This window comes from Anser anser, assembly GCF_964211835.1.
Source record: "Anser anser genome assembly, chromosome: 3".
NCBI lineage: Eukaryota > Metazoa > Chordata > Aves > Anseriformes > Anatidae > Anser > Anser anser.
Window position 1 is genome coordinate 1,003,683 of NC_139722.1, and position 23,885 is coordinate 1,027,567.

General features: G+C 53.4%; 2 protein-coding genes across 13 annotated transcripts; both read left to right on the forward strand.

Moving 5' to 3' along the window:
• The first annotated feature begins 163 nt into the window (after positions 1-163).
• Positions 164-15,086, forward strand: HADHB (hydroxyacyl-CoA dehydrogenase trifunctional multienzyme complex subunit beta). 5 transcript variants are annotated; one of them, XM_083830524.1, is made up of 16 exons: positions 164-215; positions 1,419-1,493; positions 1,874-1,915; positions 3,419-3,518; positions 3,731-3,775; positions 5,003-5,102; positions 6,336-6,423; positions 6,995-7,182; positions 8,588-8,768; positions 9,734-9,855; positions 11,416-11,495; positions 11,585-11,632; positions 12,023-12,110; positions 13,499-13,573; positions 14,031-14,195; positions 14,840-15,086. In XM_083830524.1, the coding sequence occupies exons 2-16, from the start codon at positions 1,427-1,429 to the stop codon at positions 14,873-14,875; spliced, it is 1,425 nt and encodes a 474-aa protein (XP_083686650.1). In that variant the 5' UTR covers positions 164-215; positions 1,419-1,426; the 3' UTR covers positions 14,876-15,086. The 5 variants fall into 5 exon arrangements, with proteins under 5 accessions (XP_083686650.1, XP_083686649.1, XP_083686652.1 ...); XM_083830523.1 differs by having other exon boundaries at positions 166-215; positions 1,349-1,493; XM_083830526.1 differs by having other exon boundaries at positions 206-229.
• A 1,306-nt stretch (positions 15,087-16,392) lies between these two features.
• On the forward strand, positions 16,393-20,579 carry LOC310897190 (sterile alpha motif domain-containing protein 12-like). Of its 8 annotated transcripts, XM_083830535.1 has the most exons (4): positions 16,393-17,056; positions 17,689-17,786; positions 18,024-18,276; positions 18,372-20,579. In XM_083830535.1, exons 2-4 carry the CDS (start codon positions 17,727-17,729, stop codon positions 18,374-18,376), a joined length of 318 nt encoding a protein of 105 aa, XP_083686661.1. In that variant the 5' UTR covers positions 16,393-17,056; positions 17,689-17,726; the 3' UTR covers positions 18,377-20,579. The 8 variants fall into 8 exon arrangements, with proteins under 8 accessions (XP_083686661.1, XP_083686659.1, XP_083686657.1 ...); XM_083830533.1 differs by having other exon boundaries at positions 16,397-16,911; positions 17,677-17,786; positions 18,024-20,579; XM_083830531.1 differs by having other exon boundaries at positions 16,397-16,911; positions 18,024-20,579.
• The last annotated feature ends 3,306 nt before the right edge of the window (positions 20,580-23,885 follow it).

Below are 23,885 nucleotides of genomic sequence, written 5' to 3' on the forward strand. Positions count from 1 at the left end.
GTTGCAGAACCGCCGCCTGCCGCCGCCCCCGCTCCGCTCCCGCACCTCTTCGTGCCTCGGTCGTCGTCGGAGCTACCGAGAGGGGCGGCGAGAGGGGAGGGGGGGCGGCGGGAGAGGGGCGGGGTGGGGTGCGTTGATCAGGCGGGCGGCGGGGCAGCCCCGGGGGCGGGGCGGGAGCGGGGGCCTGCGTGAGGGGAGGTGGTGGCGGCGCTGGGGTGAGTGGGCTCAGGTGGGGGCGGCGGGGCCGGGCGGGGGGGGCTGCTGAGGGGAGGGGGCGGCTCCGTGAGGGGGGTTTCGGGTACGTGAGGGGGCTCTGGGGTCCCTGAGGGGGTACGTGGCGGGGGTACCGGGGGGTTTGGTGGTGGGCAGGGCTGGGCAAGACCGTGGGGGGGTTCCTTAGGGGGTGTCCCGGGGGTTGTGGGGAGCTGGGGGGGGGAATGGGGGGGCTGTGAGGGGTCTGAGGGAGGCCTCTGGGGCAGGGGTGTTAGGGGAGGGAGCGGTGCTGCCCTGCTGAGAGCGTGAGGGAATGGGGCAGCAGGGGCAGGGAGCTGGGGGCCGGCCTCTTGTCACAGATAAATAGGGGTAGGACCAGAGGGAATGGCCTCGAGTTGTGCCAGGGGAGGTTCAGGTTGGAAATGAGGAGACATTTCTGCTCAGAAAGAGCAGTCAGGCGTTGGGACGGGTTGCCCAGGGAGGTGGTGGCGTCACCGTCCCTGGGGGTGTTCAAGGAGAGGTTGGACGTGGTGCTTGGAGACATGGTTTAGTGGGTGACATTGGTGGTAGGGGGGTGGTTGGACCAGGTGATCTTGGAGGTCTCTTCCAACCTGAATGATTCTGGGATTCACTCTGGGGAGGAAAAGCTGCAGACGAGGCTTTGTGTGTGGGGAGGGCTGGGGATCTTGTTTTGGGATGGGCCGCAGGTGGAGCCTGGGGTGCTGGATCCCAGCTCGTTCTGCTCCCCAGGGAGAACGCCGCAAGAGTTACTGGGTTAGCACCAGCAGTTAAAATTAGGGGCAGCGGTGTGAAACGGTGCCAAGGAGAGGGTGTCAGGCGAGTCACGCTGACAGTGATACTGGCTGGGCGCTGGGACAATTTTCCAGGGGGAAGCGGTGGAACAGTTATTGAGGGGGGAGCCTGAAGCTGCCCTGGCTGCTGATAGTAGCAGGCTGGGTCATCGGGGAGAGCGGTGTTTATTTGCAGAGCGTTATAGCAGGCCACGGTTACAACCCGGTCTCCTTGTCTGTTAGATGCTGCTTGAAAAGTAACAGCAAGTAGTTCTCTGGGCCGCTGCTCTCAGCTGCCCTTGGATCACCTTCCCTTTCTTGGCTTTTTTGGCTGCGCGAAGCAGGCAGATTGCTTCTTCTGAAGTTGTTCTGAAGAGGTCAGATTGGACTAACAGCGGTCTTTCCCACGTCTAGATATCAAAATGACTTCCATGCTGACCCACACCATCCGGAACCTCCCTGCTTCTTCAGCATGGGCTGCCAGGGTCTGTAAGTATCTTTGCATTTATTAAAAGCTTGAACTGGGAGGTCACAAAGTTCCATTTTCCGTGTTAGGGTTGGAGTGGATGCTTATAGCTGAATCTTTGTTCCGTTGTCATCTGTTTTTTAAACAACTGATTCCATTGCTGACATGTTTGTCCTTCCCACGTCTTCCAGTGTGGGAAGAATCTTGTGTTACCCTGGCAGTATGAACTACGCCACTTTCTTGAACAGAGTGAAATAAAAAATATCTCACAGATGTGTAGGTGCATGCAGTTGTCTTACCGTGATGTTATTTTTTTTTAACTTTTAATGTTTCTTACAGAAGCTGGAAATGTTTTTAACACTTAAGATTTGACAGATCCTCTTTTCCTTTCCTTGTTTTTCAGTCGCTCGGTCGCTCAGCTGCTCTCCACAGTTGCAGGCTGCAGGTAAGGTGATGGCACCAGGCATCGCAGTGGGTCTGTGCTAACAGGCAGGTCGTGAAGCTGCCTCCCTGTTCCAGACATGTCTCGTCCTGCACAGATCTCAGAAGCGCAGTGCAGTCAGCAGTAGATCAAGAGTGCCCCCCAGAAGGTGCCAACAAGTAAAACTACAGGCAGAGCACTGCAGTGGAGTCCCCCAAAACACGCGAATGCCCCTCGCCCCCAGCAGCTGTGCCCATTGCAGAGCACACAGCGTGTCCTCACCTGATGGATTACGATTTCTGGTGTCTAAACTGAAAAGCTAAGCCAGGACGTTACAGGCTGTTGAGGGGTAACCAGATCTCTTGCCCAGGACAGGACGGGGTTGTCCCTGACTAGGGGAAGCTTGTGAGATTAGCTCTGATGTCCAGTGAGACCAGTAAGAGGCTCGGGTCTCAGTGGATCCACTGACTGCGCTGTTACACGGGCAATTAGCTCTGTCTTTCTCTGGGCAGTTGGGGTGATCTGGGGCTCTAGGAGTCACCATGGGCTTGCTCAGGTGGCTGTGATGCTTTGAGCTGCCTGGATTTTGGAAAGGAACCTAAACAGTAGCTCCCCCTTACCTCCTTGGCTTTGTACAGAGAGCCTTGTAAAACCCATGAGCAGTGCCGGAGCTTCATACTTGTGCTTTTGCTTGCTTGAGCATGGTGTTTAGCTGGATTTTATCCACTTTTTTTAAAAAGTATCTTTGTGCTTTAATGGACTGTAAATGGAGCTGCCCCATGTTGTAAATGCTTGCTAAGATTTGCAGGCCTGATTGTGTTAGGAAATTGTCACTGAACTCTTAATCGTCGCTTCGGAAGAGCTCTGGCAGTGGCCTGGTGAATGGTGCTGCATCGGGACACTGCTTTTATCTTGACCCTGGAATCACGGGAGGCCTTAAAGAAAAGTAGCAAGTTACCTGCAGTAACTGAACGCGCTCTTTGCCACTGCTTTCCCAGGGAAGTGCAAGTTGGTTAGTTCCTGAGCTGCGCTGACTGGTCACGAAGTATCTCCCCGTCACCGTGCAGTAAGAGCACATCTGCAGGCAGTTGCGGATTGCTGTTTGTGCTCCTTGCTGCACTGCAGTGAGAGACCGCGTGAGGCCTTATTCTGGCTGCAGGGCTTTGAGTGTGGTCTGCCTCACTCATTTTAGAAGCCGTGCAGCGTTTTTAGAGGTGTCTGTTCTTGCGCTGCTCTTGCCGATGGTAACGGAGACTGCGAGTTTGTGCCTTGGTTCTCTGCCGTGCTGTTGCCTCGGTGTAGCTGTAGAGGAATCTCTCGACTGACGAGGGAAATACTGAGTTGTTAAAGCACTTTCACAGATCATATAATTAACCAGACAGAGACAAGATCACAGCCCAGGTGTCCTACCTACAGTGCTTTTGACTTATGCACTAAAAGACAACATTTTCCATAGTTTTCTGTTAATTTTAACAGCTTTAAGCTTGATGGTGTTCTCGTTAACGGTTAGGTATGCCTCTCTTTTAGCTGTCCAGCCTAAGAGTAAGAAGACCTTAGCCAAAAGTGGTGTGAAGAACATTGTTGTGGTGGAGGGCGTCCGTATTCCGTTTTTGCAGTCTGGCACTTCGTAAGTACAAAATAAGAAAATGCCCGCTCACTTGGTTAACAGTAGAATCATTTTTTGAAAAAAGTTGCCTTACTTGTCATCTTAATGTAATTATTTTTTATGCGTGCAAGCCCAGAAATGACAGATTGCTGACGGTTATCCCGTCTTTATGGAAAAAGTACGGTTTGAAGAAGATTGCCCTTAATTTTCTGCCTTTCTTCTTTATCTTCCAGATACGCGGATCTCATGCCCCATGACTTAGCCAGAGCAGCGCTGCAGTAAGTACGCGGGATGTTAAAAAAGCCCAGAAAACTCTCGTAGAACTGCTGGGGTCCTGGTGTTGGCTCGGTGGCACGCGCAGGGCTGACTGTCTGGTCTTGTCTCTGAGCAGCACTTCGTTTTTCTCGGTCAGCTGCTGCCGTAGTAGGTGGCTGGAGCAGCAGGGTTTGCAATGGGCATGAGTAAAAGTGTGGTGACAGGGAGTTTCATAGTTGTCTCACTTGAACAACTAGTTTATTTGAATTCTGACTGCGTAGTTTTCTAAATACAGAGGCTACTCTTGAGGTGTGCTTAAAATTCAAGGGAAAAACCTTCTGCGATTGAGAGAAAACTGGCAACGAGAGCAGCCAGCTAATTCCGCCACCTTCCTGTCCCTTGCATTCTGTAGCGATTTGACAAGAGCTGCGTGTCCTTAGCAGTGGGATTTTTGTTGTTCAGGCGCAGGGCAAAGTGCTGTTGAGAAGAAAGAAGGCATTACCGGGGAGGAAAGGAGATTTCAAGGCCCGAGGAAGGATTGGGAGGCTGGGTGCAGTCATGTCGAATCTGAGTGCTGCGTTTGGCCAGGGCAGGCTACTGTGGTTGGCAGGCGGGCTGTTAATGCTGCCTGGGGGCTGTGTCCTGGGCGTTGGGGTGGGGGGAGGCTAGAGTGCTGCTGGAGAGAAATTCATGATGGAAGTGCCTGTATTTTCGTTTTTATTTGATGGGTTGCAGCGCGTGAAGCTGTCTGAATCCCACTGTCCTTAATCACTACAACGGAATTTCCTGTGTTGCCATATTTGCCAGGATGTTGTAGCAAATTATGCAATATGTTTCCCAGTGAGCTGGGAAAATGCACTGCTCATTTTCTGCGTCTCTTTGGAAGCTTTACATTTACACCAATGTAATGGACTTTGGTTTCTCTGGGGCCTTCTTCCTACAATTTGGATGTCACAATTCTCCAAACTGGGGAGGATACTGACAGCCACTTCTGGAGGGAGATAGTGACTGGTTTCATGAAATTAGGTAATAAAGCATCGTGATACCACTACGATTATTTGCAGCCTGTGGTCAGTTGCACTTGTCATTAAGTACCTGGGCACGCAAGATTTCCTTTGGACCTCTGGCAGCTACAGCCCCGTCGTTGCTGTGTTCTCCAGCCAAGCTCGTGGCAGATAGATGTTTGAGGGCTTGTGGCAACGCCGTTGCTTGCACGGTACGAATTCTCCTTGTTTCTGTCTTCTCCCTAGGGGTTTGCTGAACCGGACCAGTGTCCCAAAGGATGTTGTTGATTACATTGTTTACGGCACGGTGATCCAGGAAGTGAAAACGAGCAATGTTGCCAGAGAGGTGGGTTACGTGCACTGTTTCTTCTGTTTCTTCATTCTTCTAGAATGAAGATAACAAGCCCTTGCGAAAAAAGTCCAGTGTACCTTGGCTTTAGGAATATAAGCTAGTTGGGCCAGTATTGGCAGACAAGTAACTGTGTGGGGCTCTGCCCCTTGTTGAAATCTGCCCAATATGAAGCATGTTTTAATTCTCTGAAGCCTCTGCTTGATTCTTGCCTGAAAGGGAAGCTTTTGTTGGTGACTGCTGATCACTCAGCTCTAATTACCAATCAGACTCAAAGGCTGGTGTGTCCAAAGTAGTTGGGAGGACCAGAGCATGCTGTGATGGATTGCTTTGTATCTATTTACTTCAGTTGCCTGGTCAGGTGCAGCGTTTGAATGATCCGAAATGCAGTAGCTTAGTTGTCCTTCCTTCTGGCAGGCAGAACGCCCAATTCGCGCGTTATACACAGAAAGAGGTTGGTCTGCTGCAGGAATGTGATGCGGGTGGCATGTGATTTTCTGTTATTCTCTGCAACCCGGCAAAACGATTACGTAACGTGCTGGAAAGGGTTCGGAGATTATGAGGCTCCCCAGTTCCATCGGCAGCTTTAGCCTTGTGTATGCAAATACTTGCTTTGGTCACCTGCCAGTCAGATGAGGCCGCGGTTTAATTTTAACTTGGGAACAAGTGGTGAACTTTAAACCAGTTGGCCACGTCTCAACTAGGGAAGGTCTTGCTGCGAGCAGTTTTCCTGTGCTGGGTCAGACGAGACTGCTTGCTGAACTGCAGATGTTTTCTGTTCTGGGTGAAGCAACTCGCAGCGCCTTGTCCTAAGGGCTCTAAATAGCTCTTTTCACGTGCCACCTTTGCAAATAATGTGAAGCAAAGGCCACGTTAGGTGCTTGAAAGCTCTGTAGAAGTGATGAGGCGTGCAATTAGTTTGTCCCTGATGATTGCACAGCCTGACTGAGAGCCCTGAGAGGGGGGCAGCTGCCTTCTCCAGTTCCTAGAGTCCAGGGAGGGGAATCGCTGCTGCAGTAGCTGGCTGAGTGGGAACTCAGAATCACAGAATCATCTAGGTTGGTAGAGACCTCCAAGATCACCTAGTCCAACCTCTGACCTAACGCTAACAAGTCCTCGAGGTGCTTTTTTTCAACTTAGTCTGCAAAGGCGTGTTGCTGGGCAGGAGGCAGATCTGGCCCCGTGGAGCAAAAGGTGCAGGTTTTAACAGTTGTTCTTTGTCGCTCGTAGGCTGCCTTGGGAGCTGGCTTTTCTGACAAAACTCCAGCCCATACAGTCACCATGGCTTGCATTTCTTCAAACCAGGCTATGACCACAGGTACGTTGGCTGGAAGAACAAGCTGTGGTTTGAAACCGAGCTTGGCAACTCCTCTCCGTCCCTCAGCTAGCTCATGCTGCTTAGTGAACATAACTAAGCAGGCGAAGAAATTCTGGAACAGAAGAAAGACTGTGAACTAACAAAATGCACTACAAACTGAGCACCTGCGATTGGCCTGCCAGCAGCTTGGCTCTGTTTGCATTCAGCCACAGCCTCTGCTCAGTATCCGAGTTAGCTTGGGAGGTAAAGACTAAATCTTGATAAGGAAGTCGCTGCCTTTCAGGCTACTGTCATCTTTGGTTAAGCCTGGGCAGAGGAGAAAAAAACTGGTATCCTGCATCACTGGGAATGCTCTTCTCCCACACTGTGCCTGACAAAGGAAGCAAAATTACAAAACTAGCGTGCTTCATAAAATGTCTGTTTGTCCTGCTCTATCTCAGTTAAACACGTGCTGTATCCCTTGGCCAAAGCCGGAGGCTGGAGAAGGACATAAAATATAGTGTGCTAGGCACTAATGAGGTAAGCGTTGCTTCTCCCCGCAGCCCTCATGGCAAGCTGTCTCTTTCTGCAGGCGTGGGTTTGATCGCAGCTGGACAGTGCGATGTCGTCGTAGCAGGGGGTGTGGAGTTAATGTCGGATGTTCCCATTCGTCACAGCAGGAAGATGAGGAAGACTATGCTCACTCTGAACCGAGCCAAGACCTTGGGCCAAAAGCTCGCTGTGATTTCCAAAATTCGCCCTGACTACTTTGCTCCTGAGGTATTTTTTTTTTGGCAAGGCATTTAGACGCTATTAAAAACTATTAAAACTTACTAATCTAAAAACTAAACCGTTTTATAAGGAGGTGTGAAACAAGTTGGCTCAGGTAATTTTTTAGCTTCACTGGAGAGCATACATGGATTTAAAAAGGGCTAAGGTGGCTTCCCGTGGCTCTCCTTTATTGGATCTCTGTGATTTACATTAAAGCTACAGTTGTCTGATGCAGCTTGTAGCATTCGTGACTCTCCGCTGTGTTTTGACTTTGTCTTCTTACATGTTGGTCTTCAGGAAACCTAATTTACTTCAACATTTCAAGCCTCCTCCCTCTTCCTGCGGCTCCTGGCCAAACTTTGTGCTGGAGACTAAAAAATGGAAGCTTTTTTCCATCAATTCGTAGCTCATGGCATTGTCATAAAGCATCAGAGGAATTCTTGTTTCCTAAATAATGAAGTGACATGCTCAGGAAAGGCGCATCCTTAGTATAATAATGTAGTTACTGTTTGATTAATGCCTCTTAAATATTGCCTTATGATTGCTGTTCCCAGCCACGTCCTGCTGGGTGCTGAATGTGTTCAGTTCCCATGTTTGGGCCCCGATGAGAACGGGTAGCCTGCTGGTTAATGTCAGGAGCCTGCTGTAGAGGGGGCCACTCTTGCCTCTCTCTGAGGTCATGAGGGAGGTGAATTACGGCATGATGGAGGTTGGAAGGAAGAGCACTTCTCTCCAACGCCACCAGACTCTTCACAAGAAAACCGTGTGTGTCTCTCCTGCTGGTCACCTTTAGCTGGAGTGCAGGGAAGCACAGTGTACATGTAGCAGAGATGAGATCCAGAGTCTAAAATAATATATCAAAATTGCAGACTTAAATGCATGCAGGGATTTCCTGGGTGCTGCCGGAAGAATAAAAGCTAAGCTGAACTCACGTGCTGTCTCTGGCTTTGCTTGTGGAGGTGTTTAGCAGAAGCTGTTAAGGTCCCAGGATAGGTTTTTTAACCAGGATAGGTTAATTAACCCAGGATAGGTTAATCTTGGCCCAAAAAGTCCAGTCACCCCTCCTGGGGAACCCTTGTTACATTCACAGAGCACCATGTGCATATCCAGCGTGGTTCTCAAACCCCTGGATTTAGCTGCAGCCTGGATCTCACTTTATCCATTTTTTCTGAAATCATACGCTTTGAAAGTGACGATTCTTCTCATGCCAGAACTGACTCGATCAAACGTACGGTGCCGCCTGTTATTTGCATAGCTCTAATATTGACAGCTCAGCTGAAGGAATGGAAGGGCCTCGTTCACTGACTGCGGGGCTTAACCAGCTTCCGAACTTAGTGGCGTTTCGTAAACCACCTGTAACTGCTGCGGGGAGAGGCATTTCTGTGTGCTGACTTTATTTTATTTTTTTTTGTAGCTCCCAGCTGTGGCCGAGTTCTCCACCAGCGAGACCATGGGGCACTCTGCTGATCGCTTGGCTGCTGCCTTCGCAGTTTCCCGTGTGGAGCAAGATGAGTACGCCCTCCGCTCTCACACGCTAGCCAAGAAAGCCCAGGACGGAGGCTTGCTGCTCGATGTGGTACCCTTCAAAGTGCCAGGTAAAAGTGCACGTATTTCACTGCTAGCACGCACCAGTTAAATAAGGAAGTGCTTTATTAAGAAGAGGAGAGGAAGCACTGGGGACCGATTCATAACATTCCGTGTATGTTACAGATTTTAACTTTTTGGTACACCCTCTCTGGCTCTCTGGAAGACTACTAAAAGAGCTTGTTTCTAGATACACATATCTGAATTTATAAACATATCCTTGCATATCTGAATTTTGTAGTATCCATCTTGTATCCTTGCTAATGTGATGACAGAGCAAGGAAAATCAGAACTGATTTTTATACCCCGAGCTATCAACAAATAGAAATAAGCAACAAATTCATGCTGGTCTGATGAATTCAGGTGCTGGGTAGGAACACCGAAAATATGATCCGCTTGCTAGACCCCAGTTCACCAGGCCTCACAGTCATTGCTCGGATGTGAAACGGTCTGGGCACTTTAATTTGGGGCACTTTTACTCTGTACTTAGTTTCCTAATGAGACCTTGGTTTTACAGTTCTGCAGTTTCATGCTGTCTTTATTGGTGCTTTTTGTTAGCTGGTGTGTTTAAGCAGTCAGTATAGCTAAAGATGCATGTATTTGGTTCTTGCCAGCACTCTCACTTCCTCAAAACTTGGCACATAAGCATATACTGATATAGATCCAGCTCTCCAATTTAGGCTTTATAATCTCTATTTAAAGTCTTTTTATCAACTGGGCTTTCTGTGTGGTATTTTTTCCTTATTGTAAATAGACTGTAGCACTTCATTTTTTATTTGGTCTTTAAAGAGAAAGTAAAGCAGCTTCAATTTTTAAGTGATATTTTTAGCCATGTTAAATAGCTTGATACTGCAAATGGATTTTCCCTTTTTCTTCCTCCAATCTGTCATAAAAAGCATAATTTTCTGATTTTTTTTTTCTCAAGTCCTGATGTACAAATTCATGTTTGCTGAACTTTATTTTTAATCATCAACAGGCAGAGATACGGTTACCAAAGATAATGGGATCCGCCCTTCCTCAATGGAGCAGATGGGCAAGCTGAAGCCAGCTTTTGTCAAACCATATGGAACTGTCACAGCTGCCAACTCATCCTTCCTGGTAAGGTGTTCGTGAGCCAGCCGGGGAAACTCTGGTTTGCCCTCTGCCTCCACAGGCACGTAGACTCAGCTGGTGTAATCTGCGGGAATGAGTTGTCTCCTTTGTGGTATCACCTGCTATAAGATTTTTTTTTTTTTGTAGTGAACTTGGGGACTGGATTGTTTTGTTTTCAAGTCAAGAATTAAGCCCCTGAAATTGTTTCTTTTTACATGTTTGCCTTTCCATAGCTGTGTCTCTTGAAAAAGCAACCTGGGGTTGATTTGTAGAAATTCTGTTCCAGGATGAGATCAATCACGTTGTAAGTCTAGAAGTTGGTAGTTTTGGACTAAGCTCATCACGTTAAGGCTTACCCTGTAACGCACAGAGCGGAAGAGGAGATTTCTCTAGCACATCTGTGATGGAGCCCTCTTCCACGTATGCTCCTTGCCTTCTCTCTAAGGCTTCTAAGCTAAGCTTTTTTCATAGAATCATTTAGGTTGGAAAAGACCTTCAAGATGACATCAAGTCCAACCATCAACCATGCTGAAATCTAAAGTAGTTTTGTGAATTAGGTGAGGTGTGTCTGGGTCCCAGTTCCTGAGACTCGACAGAGGGTGATTGCCACTGGCCGTCTCCCACAAAGAGCTCGAAGGCAGTCTTGTTTCTGCGTGCAGCCCTGACAGTTTCTTGTGTGTTTAAAAGGCTGTCCCACAGTTTGTGATGAGCACAACTGCTGCTAAAGCAGCAGTGATACCAACTCCTTAAGGTTCAGGGGGACTTGCAGAGGCCTGATAATGCCATAGCCTTGGTATTAGGAACACTTGAAACACTGCCGGTGTGCTGCACGCAGCAGAGCTGTAGGCCAGGCTGGACAGTTATCCCAGAAAGGAGTGATCATGTTGCCAAGGCCATGATGTTCCTTTTTGCAGTGTGTTGAGCCTGTGGCTTTTGGCATCCCAGAATTATACCCCAGTTTGGGGATGGGGCTGAATGAACAGGTGTGTTTGGTCCTAAGGACCGATAGTGCAGCTGGGCACCTCTGTCCTGCTTGAAACCAGACGGAGTCGTGGACTGTAAGGAGGTGCTCCAGCAGGGTGTGCTTGCATCATTCGGGGGTTGTCTGTCCATCCGCTCAGTCAGGCAGACTTGTCCTGTGTCACAGGGCTCCTGCACGTGCTGGAAAATAAATAATTCCTCATAAAATCCTCGTCCCGCGTGAGGCCTGTGGGTGTAGCTCGGGCAAATGGGAGTGCAAGCTGGGGATTCAGTTCGGCAAGGCAAGCAATGGGGACGCAGTGGCCTGGACGTTTTCCTGCTCAACCTGCTGTTGGGAACCCACTGTTAGCAGGGGGGTTGGGCTCGAAGATCTCCAGAGGTCCCTTCCAACCCCTACAACTCTGCGATTCTGTAACAGCAAAGCCAGCTTTGCAAATCTTGGAGCGCTGTGGCAGAGCCTGGCGGCCCTGGCTATGTTTGGGTCTCTCTGAGGGGCTGCTCCGCGGGGTTGTCAGGCTCCTTTTGTGCCTGGCGTGTGCCCGCTCGTCGGGCAGCGGCCTCACTGGGTTCTTCTGCCTGTTGCAGACGGACGGCGCCTCGGCAATGCTGATCATGTCTGAAGAGAAGGCTCTGGCGATGGGGTACAAACCGAAGGCCTACCTCAGGTAACAGAGGGGCTGCTGTATGTGGGGTCTGAAGCCCGCTCTCGTTTCCTTCTCCTCCTTCCGTTACTAACAGCATTTCTCCTCTGCAGGGACTTTGTGTATGTGTCCCAGGACCCAAAGGACCAACTGCTGCTGGGGTAGGTGGCGATGACGGATAGCCTCCCCTAACCGCCCGAACTTGTACAACGGCCTTGACTTGCCATTGCATGTTTGGTCCTGTTTTTTCTCGTTGTGCCTTCTCACGAAGGTGTGAGAGCTGGTGTGGGAGGTGTGACTTGGCAGGGCGGGTGGCTAACGCGGGAGAGCAGCAGTGGCAGAAATATCCACCCTGGTTTGCTGGGGGGCGTCGCAGCACGTTGGTGCTGGTGGTAGTTCCTGGGGCTGTTTCAGCCAGAGTGGGAAAGGCAGAGAGCCGTACCGTGCAACCTAGGGAGATGGGATGTAATGTGGCTTCCTGCAGAAAAATGGGAATGATAATGGGAGGAAACGTATTCATGTGCGACTCCTGGTTCTTATCTCTTCTTCAGTCCAACATATGCAACGCCCAAAGTGCTGGAGAAGGCTGGTCTAACGATGGCTGATATTGATGTGTTTGAATTCCATGAAGCCTTTGCTGTAAGTATCTCTGAACACCAAGGCTCCCTCTAGCTGTAAAATGCCGTTCTGTAGACAGACTTTTGTTTTTTCACTTCTGTGTTGGTGAAAGCACTTGTTAAGATCTTCCCTGAATGTAGATATGTAAGTGGAGTATATATATAGTTAATAACCAACATTTTATGTGCTGACACAATCCATTGGAAGGATGGCTTATGTTGCTTGAGGTCACCAAGGGAGTACAGGTTCTTCAAGAAGCCATGTAAAAAAAAAAATCTTAAGTCACCAAGATCCTTGTATGAAGGAAACCACTTCTGCAGGTCATCTACTAACAGGTTAGGATGTGTTAATTTGGTGACATGGCTTGTTAATTGGGCAGTGTCTTTTTCTAGCTAAATGACACCAGGTTGTGTGGTGCAGTCCACACGCTGGAGGGAAGTGATGCCATCCAGAGGGACCTGGACAGGCTGAGAGGTGGGCCTGAGTGAACCTCGTGAGGGTCAACAAGGCCAAGTGCAAGGTCCTGCACCTGGGCCGGGGCAATCCCAAGCACAAATCCAGGCTGGGTGAGGAATGGATTGAGAGTAGCCCTGAGGAGAAGGACCTGGAGATGCTGGTTGACAAGAAGCTCAATGTGAACCGGCAATGTGCGCTTGCAGCCCAGAAAGCCATCCGTACCCTGGGCTGCACCAAAAGCAGCGTGGCCAGCAGGGCGAGGGTGGGGATTGTCCCCCTCTGCTCTGCTCTCGTGAGACCCCACCTGGAGCCCTGCGCTCAGCTCTGGGGCCCCCAGCACCAGAAGGACATGGAAGAATTAGAACGAGTCCAGAGGAGGCCACAGAGATGGTCCAGGGGCTGGAGCACCTCTCCTACAGACAGGCTGAGGGAGTTGGGGTTGTTCAGCCTGGAGAAGAGAAGGCTCCTTCCTGGGAGACCTTACAGCGGCCTGCCAGTACCTAAAGGGGGCTGCAGGAGAGCTGGGGAGGGACTCTGTCAGGGAGTGGGGTGATGGAACAAGGGGGAATGGCTTTACACTAAAAAAAAGGTAGGTTTAGATTATGTATAAGGAGGAAATCTTTCCCTCCAAGGGCAGTGAGGCCCTGGCGCAGGCTGCCCGAGGAGCTGGGGGTGCCCCATCCCTGGCAGTGCCCAAGGCCGGGCTGGATGGGGCTGGGGGCAGCCTGGGCTGGGGGCGGGGGTCGTGCCCATGGCAGGGGGCTGGAACTGGGTGATCCTTAAGGTCTGTGATTCTACGGTTGAGTTAATGTCGGCTAACGGAGTTGCTCCTGTAAAATGCTTTTTTCAGTTGGCTGTATTAGTTTTGTGGCTGGAGCTGATCTTGGGGTATCTCCTGTTTGCTAGCACTGTCTGTAGGCTTTCCTTAAAGTCTGCCCTCCCTTCCCTTTCAGGGGCAGATACTGGCTAACTTGAAAGCTATGGATTCAGACTGGTTTGCACAAAACTACATGGGCAGGAAGTCAAAGGTAAGCACGCAGCCAGGATGTCTTTGTATTTCGTTTATACTCAGCATTGTTGGATTCCACGTTGTGGCTAGAGCTGCTGTCATGTTCTGTGAGGGGCAGTAACGTTTCTGGAGCTCTGGGCCGGTGAATCCCAGCGTGAGAAGTTTCTGTGGGCGTGGAGGCGTTCCCATTGCCAGCAGGTGGGGACCTAGAGCCGCAGCAGGGATTGCTGGCGAGGCAGGAATTAAAGCAGCGGCTGGGGCTCAGAGCTCCTGTATTCCTTCTGACAGCACGGACTGTACCTGCCTGACTGGGGGTGGAGCAGTAAAGCTTTTGGTGTAGTTCCGTGCCATCATCAGGCACTTGCACATGCTGAGGAACGCTTCCCAGCAGCCCAGGCTGGCTGTGGGGGTTCGGTATTGTCGCAGTCTCCTTCCAGACAGGCGATTATTACGTGTGTCCCTCCGTGTTCCTGCAGGTTGGAGCCCCTCCTCTGGAGAAGTTCAACACCTGGGGCGGCTCGCTCTCGCTGGGACATCCTTTCGGTGCCACTGGCTGCCGCCTTGCAATTACTGCTGCCCACAGGTTGAAGAAGGAGGGAGGGCAGTATGGCCTGGTTGCTGCCTGTGCCGCAGGAGGGCAGGTAATGATGCCGTGGGGTCTGTCACTGTTCCCTTGGAAGCTCCCTCCGCCCTGACCACCTACGAGTCCCTCTGGCCCAGCAGGAGAATCACCCGGGGATGCAGCGTGTTGCTGCCTGTGGGATACACAGGGGAGGGAGAGGTTTCTGCCATGTTCTCAGGGGTTTGTGTGCTGGCTCTCAAAACCTTCCCAGATTTTGGCTGGCGAGGGTCATCCTTCCAAATCTTGGGAAGAAAGATCTTTACAAGAAAAATGGGTGGGAGATGGGCTGTGCCTGGTTGCCGTCAGCAGTCGAGGCTGTGGATGGGAGCCCTGGTTCAGCGTTGTGCTGACTGGAGGTCATTCTGTAGGAACCCAGCCCGGGTGGGTAATCCGAGGGCCTGGCCCTGGCTCTCTCCTTACTGAGTGCTTTACGAGCTGCCTTGGGAGCAGCGTGGTGCGCTGATCAGCCGGGCTGCTGCCTCGGCACTCGGAGCAGCCCTGTGCTGTCACGGAGCTGCCAGAGCAAATCCTGGTGGTGAATCGGCTCTGGGCTCTTACCTCACCTTTGTTTTAATAAGGGCGGGAGATGGGCATCTCCTGTTGACTCCTGCCTGTAACACCTAGTCCTTTCTGTGACCGTTCTCTCTCTCTCTCCATTTCTAGGGGCATGCAATGCTAGTGGAACTCTACCCTCAGTAATGGGACAAGGGACTGCTGAACGAGTATTCATGTGTCCTGTGCCTGGCAATGCCATTTCAATGCACTAATAAAAACATACAAACGATCCTTCTTGGAAAGGATTTTTGGTGGCCTTTGTAAATACCTTCTAGCTACACTGCTGGTAATTTTCAGCTAATAAACGCACTCTAAGACATATTCCCGGTCGAGGAAAATAAAAAGTTAATATGGCTCTTAGTGTCTCCAAGGTCCTTGTAACCAGTCTGATTTCTACTGTAATTCTTTGGTAAGCAAGATTTATTTTTTTTTTCCCTGGAAAAAAAAAAGTGATTTCCAAGTGGTGTACAAAGAATGAAGCTCAGAGATGGAGATCCATAAAGTGCTGAGTGGCGGCAGGCTGAGATGTGAGGTAACGTGCCGTTGTCGGGAGTAACAACTTCTTCAGAAGCAGGCTTAAATTCAAGTGGCTGACCTGGTTCAAAGGGGGAGGTTTGCTGCACGATGTCTGAACAGCATGGAATTAGCAAATTGTCTCTGAGAATTGAGTGTCACTGATGTTTGCCACAATAAACCAGGAAAAAAAGTTTGGCTTGTTTTTTTTTTTCCTCTTTTCCTCCTTGGACTTTTCCTCCTTGCCTGAAAGGTGTGGGCTTTGGGTTCCAAGGTTGAACCAGGTATTTGCTTTCTGAAACGGGAGACAGCTTCCACAATCCACCTCGAGTTCCTGTGCCCAAATGAGTCACCAAAGTAACGTCCTTTTCAGACATAACTCATGCTTCTCTGTGGCACCCTAATTACACATTTTTGGTGTCTGGTGTTTTTAAAATTGAGAAATAGGGACAGGATAACACTTGGGCAGAAGCAAGCTGGTGACAAACATTGGTTATGCAGACTCATCTTTCTCCCAGGATTTTGGGAACATGAGATGGTTCTTGCCCTTTTGGTTAATGTTCTGAGTTATTTTCCTCCCTCATCTTTTCATGTTTTTGTTGTGATGAGGGTGGCTTGGGTTATGCCAGGCAACACACAATCTTCCTGCAAAAATCTTTGGCTCCCTTGTATGGAAGGAACCGCCTCAGCAAGTCACCTGCTGCTGAGCAGCCCTGCAATCGTGGAGGCAAAGCCGTGATAAGAGCTGGGTGGGACGGCGGGCGGTGCCTGCGTGGCGGTGGCTGGAAATCTTGTGCGGCGTTGCTGCTCCGCGCTGCGCAGCGAGGTGGCTGCGGGTGGGAGAGAACCTGAGGAGAAGGGGCAGCGCTTTGGTTTCCTATAAGCACCTCGTGTGCTTCGGGGTCAAGCACCGGCAGCAGTGGACTTGGTGTTCCAGCAGAGGGAAGCTCTGCAGAGCTGAGCTGGGGGCGGCTCGCAAGGGGCTCTGCGCAGTGGCCCCCCGGGAGGTGCGTGCAGGCACCGCGCTGCGGGCTGCGGTCGGACCGTGCTGGGCAGCCGGAGTGGCTGAAAATCAGTTCCTCTACCCACGTTTGGGTAGCTGGGTACGTCCACGTCACGAAGAGCTTCACGGGGCGGAGGTCCCTTTGGGGCCTGGGGGGGGGCGCGATGGTTGGAGAACAGGGGCTGATCCACACCGGCCTTCCCGTGCTTCCGAGCCGGTTGGGGTAGGACGGTGTAAAGTAGCACCACTGCAATCCCCGGCCTTCCCACACGCGTAGGAGCGTGTTCCCAGGGCTCTGTCAGCGAGGAAGTCCTGGGAGCTCTGCGTGTACCTGGCTGCACAAGACCTTTTTTTTTTTTTTCTTTCCCCCTCCCACAGCTGGAAGTTGCTTAATAACTCGCTGCACTCCTGCTTCGCGGGATGTGTTGAGTTAAACAGCCTTTAAAGAGACGTATCGCCACCCAACAGAAATGCGTGGGTGCTTGCTTTGTTACCGGGGCTGGCCCTGCCGGCGTGGGCACTCACCTGTCCCCAGGAGACCGCCGGGGCTGCGTGGAAAGGGGGGCACAAGCGCCGGGGGCTGTTGCAGGTACGGGCAGGGCTGCAGCCCTTCGGGACGTGACTCATCCTCGGGGCTCGCCCTGTTCTGGAGCTCACGCTGGAGGTGAGGCTGCTCTGGTGCGTCCCACGTCGACCTGTACGGGTACACGAGGGCTTTCACCCCTGGGACGGGCCGCGATGGGCCCATCCTGCGCCTAACGGGGACGGGAGAGGGGGGAGCCTTTGCAGAGCTCCTTCGCCTGGTCGCGGTAAGGACGCTGCCCTGCTCTGCGCTCCTCTGACCCCCCCGGGAAATGTCGTGTCCGGCTCTGGCCGGGGTCTCACCGGCCCCTGGGGAGGGTGCAGCCAGGGCTGGGGTAGCCAAGAGGAAGGGGGGGGGGCACGATTCGAGCTTGCAGAGCAGCCGCGCCCCCGGCAGCCTTGCGGTGCTGTTGGGGTGCCCGCGTGCGGCTGTGCCTGCAGAGGGAGGGCCCGGGCAAAGGTTTCTTTTGCTCTCCTGCTTTTCCGTGCGGTGGGTTCCTGCTCGACCCAGGGCAGAGGCGTGAGGTGGACGGGTGGTGGGGAGGAGGATGTTGGGCTGGGGAAGGGGTCCCGGCTGGGTTGGGGGCGCCAGGGCACGCCGGAGCCCCCCCGGGCTTGCGGAGGTGGTGGGGAGCCGGGGCTGGTCTCACTTCCCGGGTGTGCCCGGCTCTGCGCGCCCACGCGGCGGGACGGGCGCTGGGGCCTTGTCCCAGCTCCAGCCCAGGGGGGCATGAATTGGGTGGGCAGGAGGGGTCTGCACCGGGGGAGGGGGGGACAGCAGCCACCACACCCCGGGGACGGTGTGGAATAGGGGTGCAGGGGGCTGTGCTCACCCCAGCTTTTGCAGCCCCCTTTGCAGGGAGCCCTGGCTGCCCCCACGCCCTGCCGGACCCCCACATGGACGCCAAGGTGCAGGATGGTGCTGAGGCGCTGTCGGAGGGATGTTCGCTGGCCGAGGTGAGCGAGGGCAGGGGCTGGGGGCTGGAGCCTCCCCGGGGGAGAGGGGGAGACCCCACGGGGATGTGAGCGCCGGCACCAGCATGGGCATGGGGATGGCAGAAGGGTCGCATTTCGGGGAGGGGTGGAATTTGGGCATGGAGCAGCCAGCCTGACCCCATATCTCCCACGGGGCTGGGGGGACAGGCCGGGGGGGGCGAGGGGACACCCCAGCTCAACCCTCTCTTCCCGGTGCAGGTATCGGAGGGGCCCCCGGCGCAGTGGACGGTGCCGGAGGTGTGCGCCTGGCTGGGTGCGCGGCGCGGGGACGGGGACCTGGCGCAGCTGGCGGCCGAGCACGCGGTCACCGGCCGGGCCCTGCTGCGACTGACCGAGGGGACCCTGCGGCGCATGGGGGTCGCCCCCCGCAGCCGGCGCCGGGAGCTGCTGCGGGAGCTGCTGGGGCTGCGGCTGCAGCAGGAGCTGGAGGAGCTGCTGAGCATCGCCGGGGGTGAGCATCCCCCGTAGCGCATCCACGGGGGGCACCGGCTGTGACGATGCCGGGGGGGGTCCCCCCAGATGGACTGTGGTCACCTCTGTCCCCAGAGTGACGTGGACGAGAGCTTGTGGGCAGGGAGGCGATGCCACGGGATGACAAAGCGGCGGCTGGAATTAAGAACGCAACATGGCAACGGTGCTGGAAGGAGTCCCAAGGCCACCGTGTCCCCCAGAAAAGCCCAAACCTGGCTGGCTGGCAGGGCTACAGGAGGAGAAGGTGCCTGCCCTCGTCCCTCGCCCCGTGAGCCACCCGCTGCTGGGTGACACCGGCTCCCACAAGGTGCCACTGCGCCCTGCGGGGTGTGGGGAGCCCTGTGGCAATAACGCAGCAGGGACCGTCCCCAGCCACCGGATCCTGCTGCAACCCCAGGGTGTGAGGGATACAGAGAGGGGACACGGAGGTGTCACACCTTCCTTGGCTGTGCGTGGGAGCAGCGCATCGATGGGGGAGCCCACGAAGGAGGTGCCAGGGCACCCTCTGCCTCCGACCCCGGGGCTGGCGGGGTGCACAGAGCAACGGGGCAGGGCTGAGGGCCTCAATAAACGTGGCTGGAGCCGTAAAACCACCGGAGTGGCTGTGCTTGAGGGACCTGCCGCCTCCCAGATGGCGAGGAGAGGCAGCCTGGGCTGTGGGCATGAGGTAGAAGGGTCCCCGCTCCTGAACTGCCCTCTTTGCTGGGAGCCCATCGCACCCATGCCCGGCTCACGCACCCCTCGTGTGCCTGGCTCCCCCGGTGGTCCGAGGCACAGCCAGGGCAGCCTGAGGGTGCCAGCGTGGTGGGTGACAGGGGAGTCACTGGGTGATGGGGGCTTACTCCCAATTTGCCCATTCTGTTCTGCGAGGAGCAAGGGGCTGGGGTTTGCAGGGGGCTGGGGCTTGCAGAGGGCCGGGGGACCCCGAGCTCACAGGGCAGTGGAGCACCGGCCGGGGCCAGGTCCTGCTGCTCCCCTGCATGGACCACAGCTTGTTTCACGCCGTGCCATCTGGTTTTGTACCCGTTTGTACTTTTACTCCTGTAGTCCTTGCTGGCAAGGCTCCCCAAATCTCACATCCCCAAATCCCAAATCTCACCTCTCCTAATCCCAAATCTCACCTCCCAGAATCCCCACAGGGACTCTGCTCAGCCCCGGCAGCACCAGGCCCCTTTGGGGCTGTTTCCCCCCAGGAGAAACCCCAAGCTTAGCGGTTGCAGTTTCGGGGCTCTGGCTGCTCCTTTTCGCAGCGACCGGGGCAGTGCTGTAGGGGTGGTGCGGCTGCAGGGTGGCCGCATGTCCCCGAGGGTCTGCCTGGCCTGGGGACTGCCCTGCTCCCCTGCAAAGTGGATTTGGTCGCCGTGGGAGGGTGGAGAATGCAGAAACTGCTGGAGAGCACAGCCTGGGAGGACGTGCTGACCCCTCTCACACCCAGTGTGCAGCTGGGGCTGTGCCAAGCTATGGTAGAGGTGCTGAGGCAATGCCAGCTGTGCTCTCTGCATGCATGGTACCACAGCAGGGTGGTGGGGAGGCACCCCTCGTGCCTGTGCCTCCTTCTCTCCATCTGCCCAAACACTCAGAGCTGCTGAGCATCCCCGGGGCTGCCTGAGCATCGCTGGATTTGTGTGAGCATCACCAAGCAGCCTGTGTCCAAGCATCGTCTGGGGGCTGCTGGGGCATTCTGGAGCATCCCTACGACTGCCTGAGCTTCACCAGGACTGCCCACGCAAGCCTGGGGCTGCCCGAGCACCCCTGGATTTTCCTGAGCATCCGTGGGGCTGCCTGAGCCCTGGGAGCTCCAGGAGCTTCGGGGCACTGGGGAGCTAGGGGATCTCGGTGCGAGTTTCTTGTTGGGAGCGACTTTGATGTATTTGCACAACTCTGAGCATTTACTGGGTTTATTCATAAGACTGATATTTTTTTCTTCTGCTCCAGAAATAGTATTGGGGAAAAGATTCACCTGCTTGCCACTTTGACCTGTGAGCGGCAGCCTGTCACCGGTAACGGAGGCTGTGCTGGAGGGCGGGTGCCCGAGGGCGTCCCAATCCCCGTTCCCCACTTGCTGCCACCCCACCGTGTCCCTGCTGGTCTGCAGCACCCTGCCAGAAGGCTGCTTGAAACATCCCTGTGGCCATGGCAGCTGGCTGCTGATTTAACGACTAATGGCTCTGCCAACTCTAGGGCTAACACTAGTTTTAGGAAGGCAAAAATTACAGCAGGGGGATTTGCTTATAGGTTTTACTTCGTGGATTAAAAGCCCCAATTGCAATTTGAGCCAGCTGAGCTGCAGCTTGTAGTGGTTTTTCTTTCCCTCCCCTTCTGTTCATCTCTTTCTTTTTTCTATTCCTGTTTTCCTTGGGAGCTGGAACGATGATGGCTTTTTAAGACAAAACTCACGGAGATGTGCGCATCTTTGTTTTCTGCAGTGCTAGGTAACCTCTGCAGCACCAGGGCCAAATTTTGGGTATGGGGCTGCAGAGCCACAGGAGAGAGCTGGGGGAGCATCAAGGCCAAACCCTGCCCGCTGGAATATTCTGCAGTTTTGTCATCTAATTGAGGCTCTTTTAATACACTTAAACTAATTTTCATTAGGGGAAAAAAACAAAAAACAAACACAAGACAGGTGAAATTATGGCTTTTAAAAGCAGCTGGGTGCCTTCAGCAATGGAGCAAAGTGCGGTCTGTGTTTTATTGCTCGCTGTTCTGAATGAGCTATGGGCATCACGAGCGCAGGCTGGTGCTTCGCTGCAGTCCGGATGAAACCCACGTGTTTGATCTCAAGGAGTAAGCAGCGGCACTGGGGCCCAGCAGGTTTTTGCATAGAAATGCTACATAAATAAAGCCTCCAGTCCGAGGGCAGCAGACCCCAGCAGAAGACACTGCCAATATAGTGGCACGTGTTAAAGATAATGATGTGAATGCCCAGAGTGGGAATCAGTGCTCCTGCTGGCGGCGGGGGTGCTGCTGGGGCAGGAGCTCCTTGTGCTGGTGGCTCCTTTCTGCTCCCACCCTCAGGTGGGAGAAAGCTCCGTCTGCTCCAGGCTTTACGAAGCGCGATGCTTCCAGTGAGCGTGCTCCTGCCCCAGCAAACCCTCGCCACGTGCACATTTTCCCCTGCCCCGCAGACACGTTTCTTCCCAGTTCCCTGTCTCGAACATCTTTGCCGTCATGGACCTGCTTGTTACAACCCCAAGGTCTCGCCTGGGGAGCAGTGGCTGGCATAATATTCATCCCTGGAGGCGTGAGGTTGAGCCTGCTTTTCGGGTGTGCGTCGCTTTGCAGTGCAGTCTGCCCTTTCAGCAGCCGGTCCCCTGCCATCCTGCGACAGCCCCGTGGACCCCTGCCCTCCCAGCCCCATGCGTGGTGTTTGCAGCCCCTTACCACCGGTCAGTGCCACCACCACAGCCCCCATCTTCTCTTGAGCGTTCAGGGGGTGTTCCCTGGAGACTTCCCTCCACGGTGACAATTCACCATTTGTTCTTTCTCCCTTTTCAGTAACTGCTTTTCCATGTTAGGACCCTCCCTCTTATCCCAGCCTTATCTTTCTAAGCCATTGTGGTGAGGGACCCTGTCGGGGCTGTTCTGGGCATCCAGGCAGACGACACCCTCTGTGTCTCTCCTGTCCTGTTGCCCCTGCTCCTTCAGCACCTGGATTTCTCATACTTCAGCACATCTCCTGGTGTGCCCCAGCTGCTGCCCATCCCTGCCTTTGCCTCTCCTGCCTTCATGCTGGTAACCTCCTGCAGCACCACAGGCTCCAGAGGGATGCACAAGAGGATGCTCGCTGGAGGCTTCCTCTTCTCGGCTGCTGTATGACCTCCTTCAGAAGGTCCCTCCATGTGTCACTCATGGTCTGGTTGCTTCCCTTTCCACACTTGAATGGAACATAGTTATTTTTCATGGTGGTCTCCTTTTCCTCAGCCCCCATCAAGCGCCATGGGGTGATTTCCTAGTTATGGGATCAGAGCCTGGGGCTGTTGATTCGGGATGTCCTGGGCATCATGGAAGTCTGTCCGTCTGTTCCTGTCCTGGGAGCCTGGGACATCAGCACTGAGCTGAGCTGCTGTCCTGCTCCTGCCCCTTGGAGCTGCTCAGTCCTGCATCCTCCAAAGGGCAAACAGGTCCAAACTGGGGCTGAGTGGCACCAAACTGGGGAAATGCACCCTGGTAGAGGTGGTAAAACAAACACTGGAAAACGTCTCGAGGGACATCTGTGCCAAGGGATGTCCCCTACCACCCTGCAGGCACTGCCACCCAACACCTTTCCTGTGTCACCAGGCCCGTGGGTGTACGGAAATTGCAGCTGGGTGTTCACAGGAGTCCATGATACACAAGGACACCAAGGCTTTATTCCCTAAACTTCTCTACCTGATTACAGATTACTGTCAACCACCTCTAACAAGAATACCTATGGTTAACTGTGATGGATGCACTCAAGTCCTTGACCAAGCCCACAGCAGCTTGGCTCGGGCTCCCAGGGAAGAAAGGCCTAGGCCCTGACCAGGCCATGAACTTCCTTGATTCCTGCCTGTTCTTTGGAACCCTCCCAAATCAGGTTGCATGGTGTGCTTTGATGATCGGCAGCCTGGAAACCAGTTCACAGGATCATAGAATCGTTTAGGTTGGCACAGACCTCCAAGACCATCAGGTCCATCCGCTAACCTAGCACTGCGCAGTCTACCACCACACCACGTCCCTAAGCGCCACATCTACACGTCTTTTGAATACCTCCAGGGATGGTGAGCCAACCGCTTCCCAGGGCAGCCTCTTCCAATGCCTCGCAACCCTTTAGTGAACAAGTTTTTCCAAATATCCAACCTAAATGTCCCCTGGTGCAACTTGAGGCCATTTCATCACCATGTGATTAACAAGCGAATAGCAGGAGGTTCTTCCAAGACTAAGTTATCAGGGAGTAAAAGACGTTGTGGGTACAGGGAGTGTTGTGCTTGTCTTTCCCATTTTTCATAGTCTGACTACAAGTCAACCGCTTTATTCCATAAATATGTCTGAGCGAGATTTTTGGGGCTTTCCCTGCACAGCAGCGGGCTGCATGGCGGCGGCCACCCCATGATCAGGGACATCTCCCCAGGACACTGCTGGAGGCTGAGAGGCCCCTTACCAGCTGCAGATCTTCAGTCAGAGACCAACATCACACATACGTACCAAAGGGTGTTAAGACCTTGCAGGGGGAGGCACTGGGGGGGCTCTGAGAGCCCTGCCAGCCCAAACCGCTCCGGGATTCTGTGATTTTTATCAACAGTCGCAGCACCAAAAGTATGGCAGCAAATATACACGCTCCCCGGTGATAGGACGAGAGGGAATGGGCTAAAGTTGTGCCAGGGGAGGTTTAGGTTGGATAATTAGGAAAAACTTCTTTAACGAAAGGGTTGTTAGGCATTGGAATGGGCTGCCCAGGGAAGTGGTGGAGTCACCATCCCTGGAGGTCTTTAAAAGACGTTTAGATTTAGAGCTTAGTGATACGGTTTAGTGGAGGACTTGTTAGTGTTAGGTCAGAGGTTGGACTGGGTGATCTTGGAGGTCTCTTCCAACCTAAGTGATTCTGTGATTCTGTGATTCTGTGATCCTGTG

Excerpts from the sequence above, each read along its gene's own strand:
- HADHB (XM_083830524.1), top strand. The coding sequence starts at position 1,427 with ATGACTTCCATGCTGACCCACACCATCCGGAACCTCCCTGCTTCTTCA. Across the intron at positions 3,519-3,730 it reads TTTTTGCAGTCTGGCACTTC|ATACGCGGATCTCATGCCCC; the intron begins GTAAGTACAAAA and ends TTTATCTTCCAG. Across the intron at positions 6,424-6,994 it reads AAACCAGGCTATGACCACAG|GCGTGGGTTTGATCGCAGCT; the intron begins GTACGTTGGCTG and ends CTCTTTCTGCAG.
- LOC310897190 (XM_083830533.1), top strand. The coding sequence starts at position 17,727 with ATGGACGCCAAGGTGCAGGATGGTGCTGAGGCGCTGTCGGAGGGATGT. Across the intron at positions 17,787-18,023 it reads AGGGATGTTCGCTGGCCGAG|GTATCGGAGGGGCCCCCGGC; the intron begins GTGAGCGAGGGC and ends TTCCCGGTGCAG.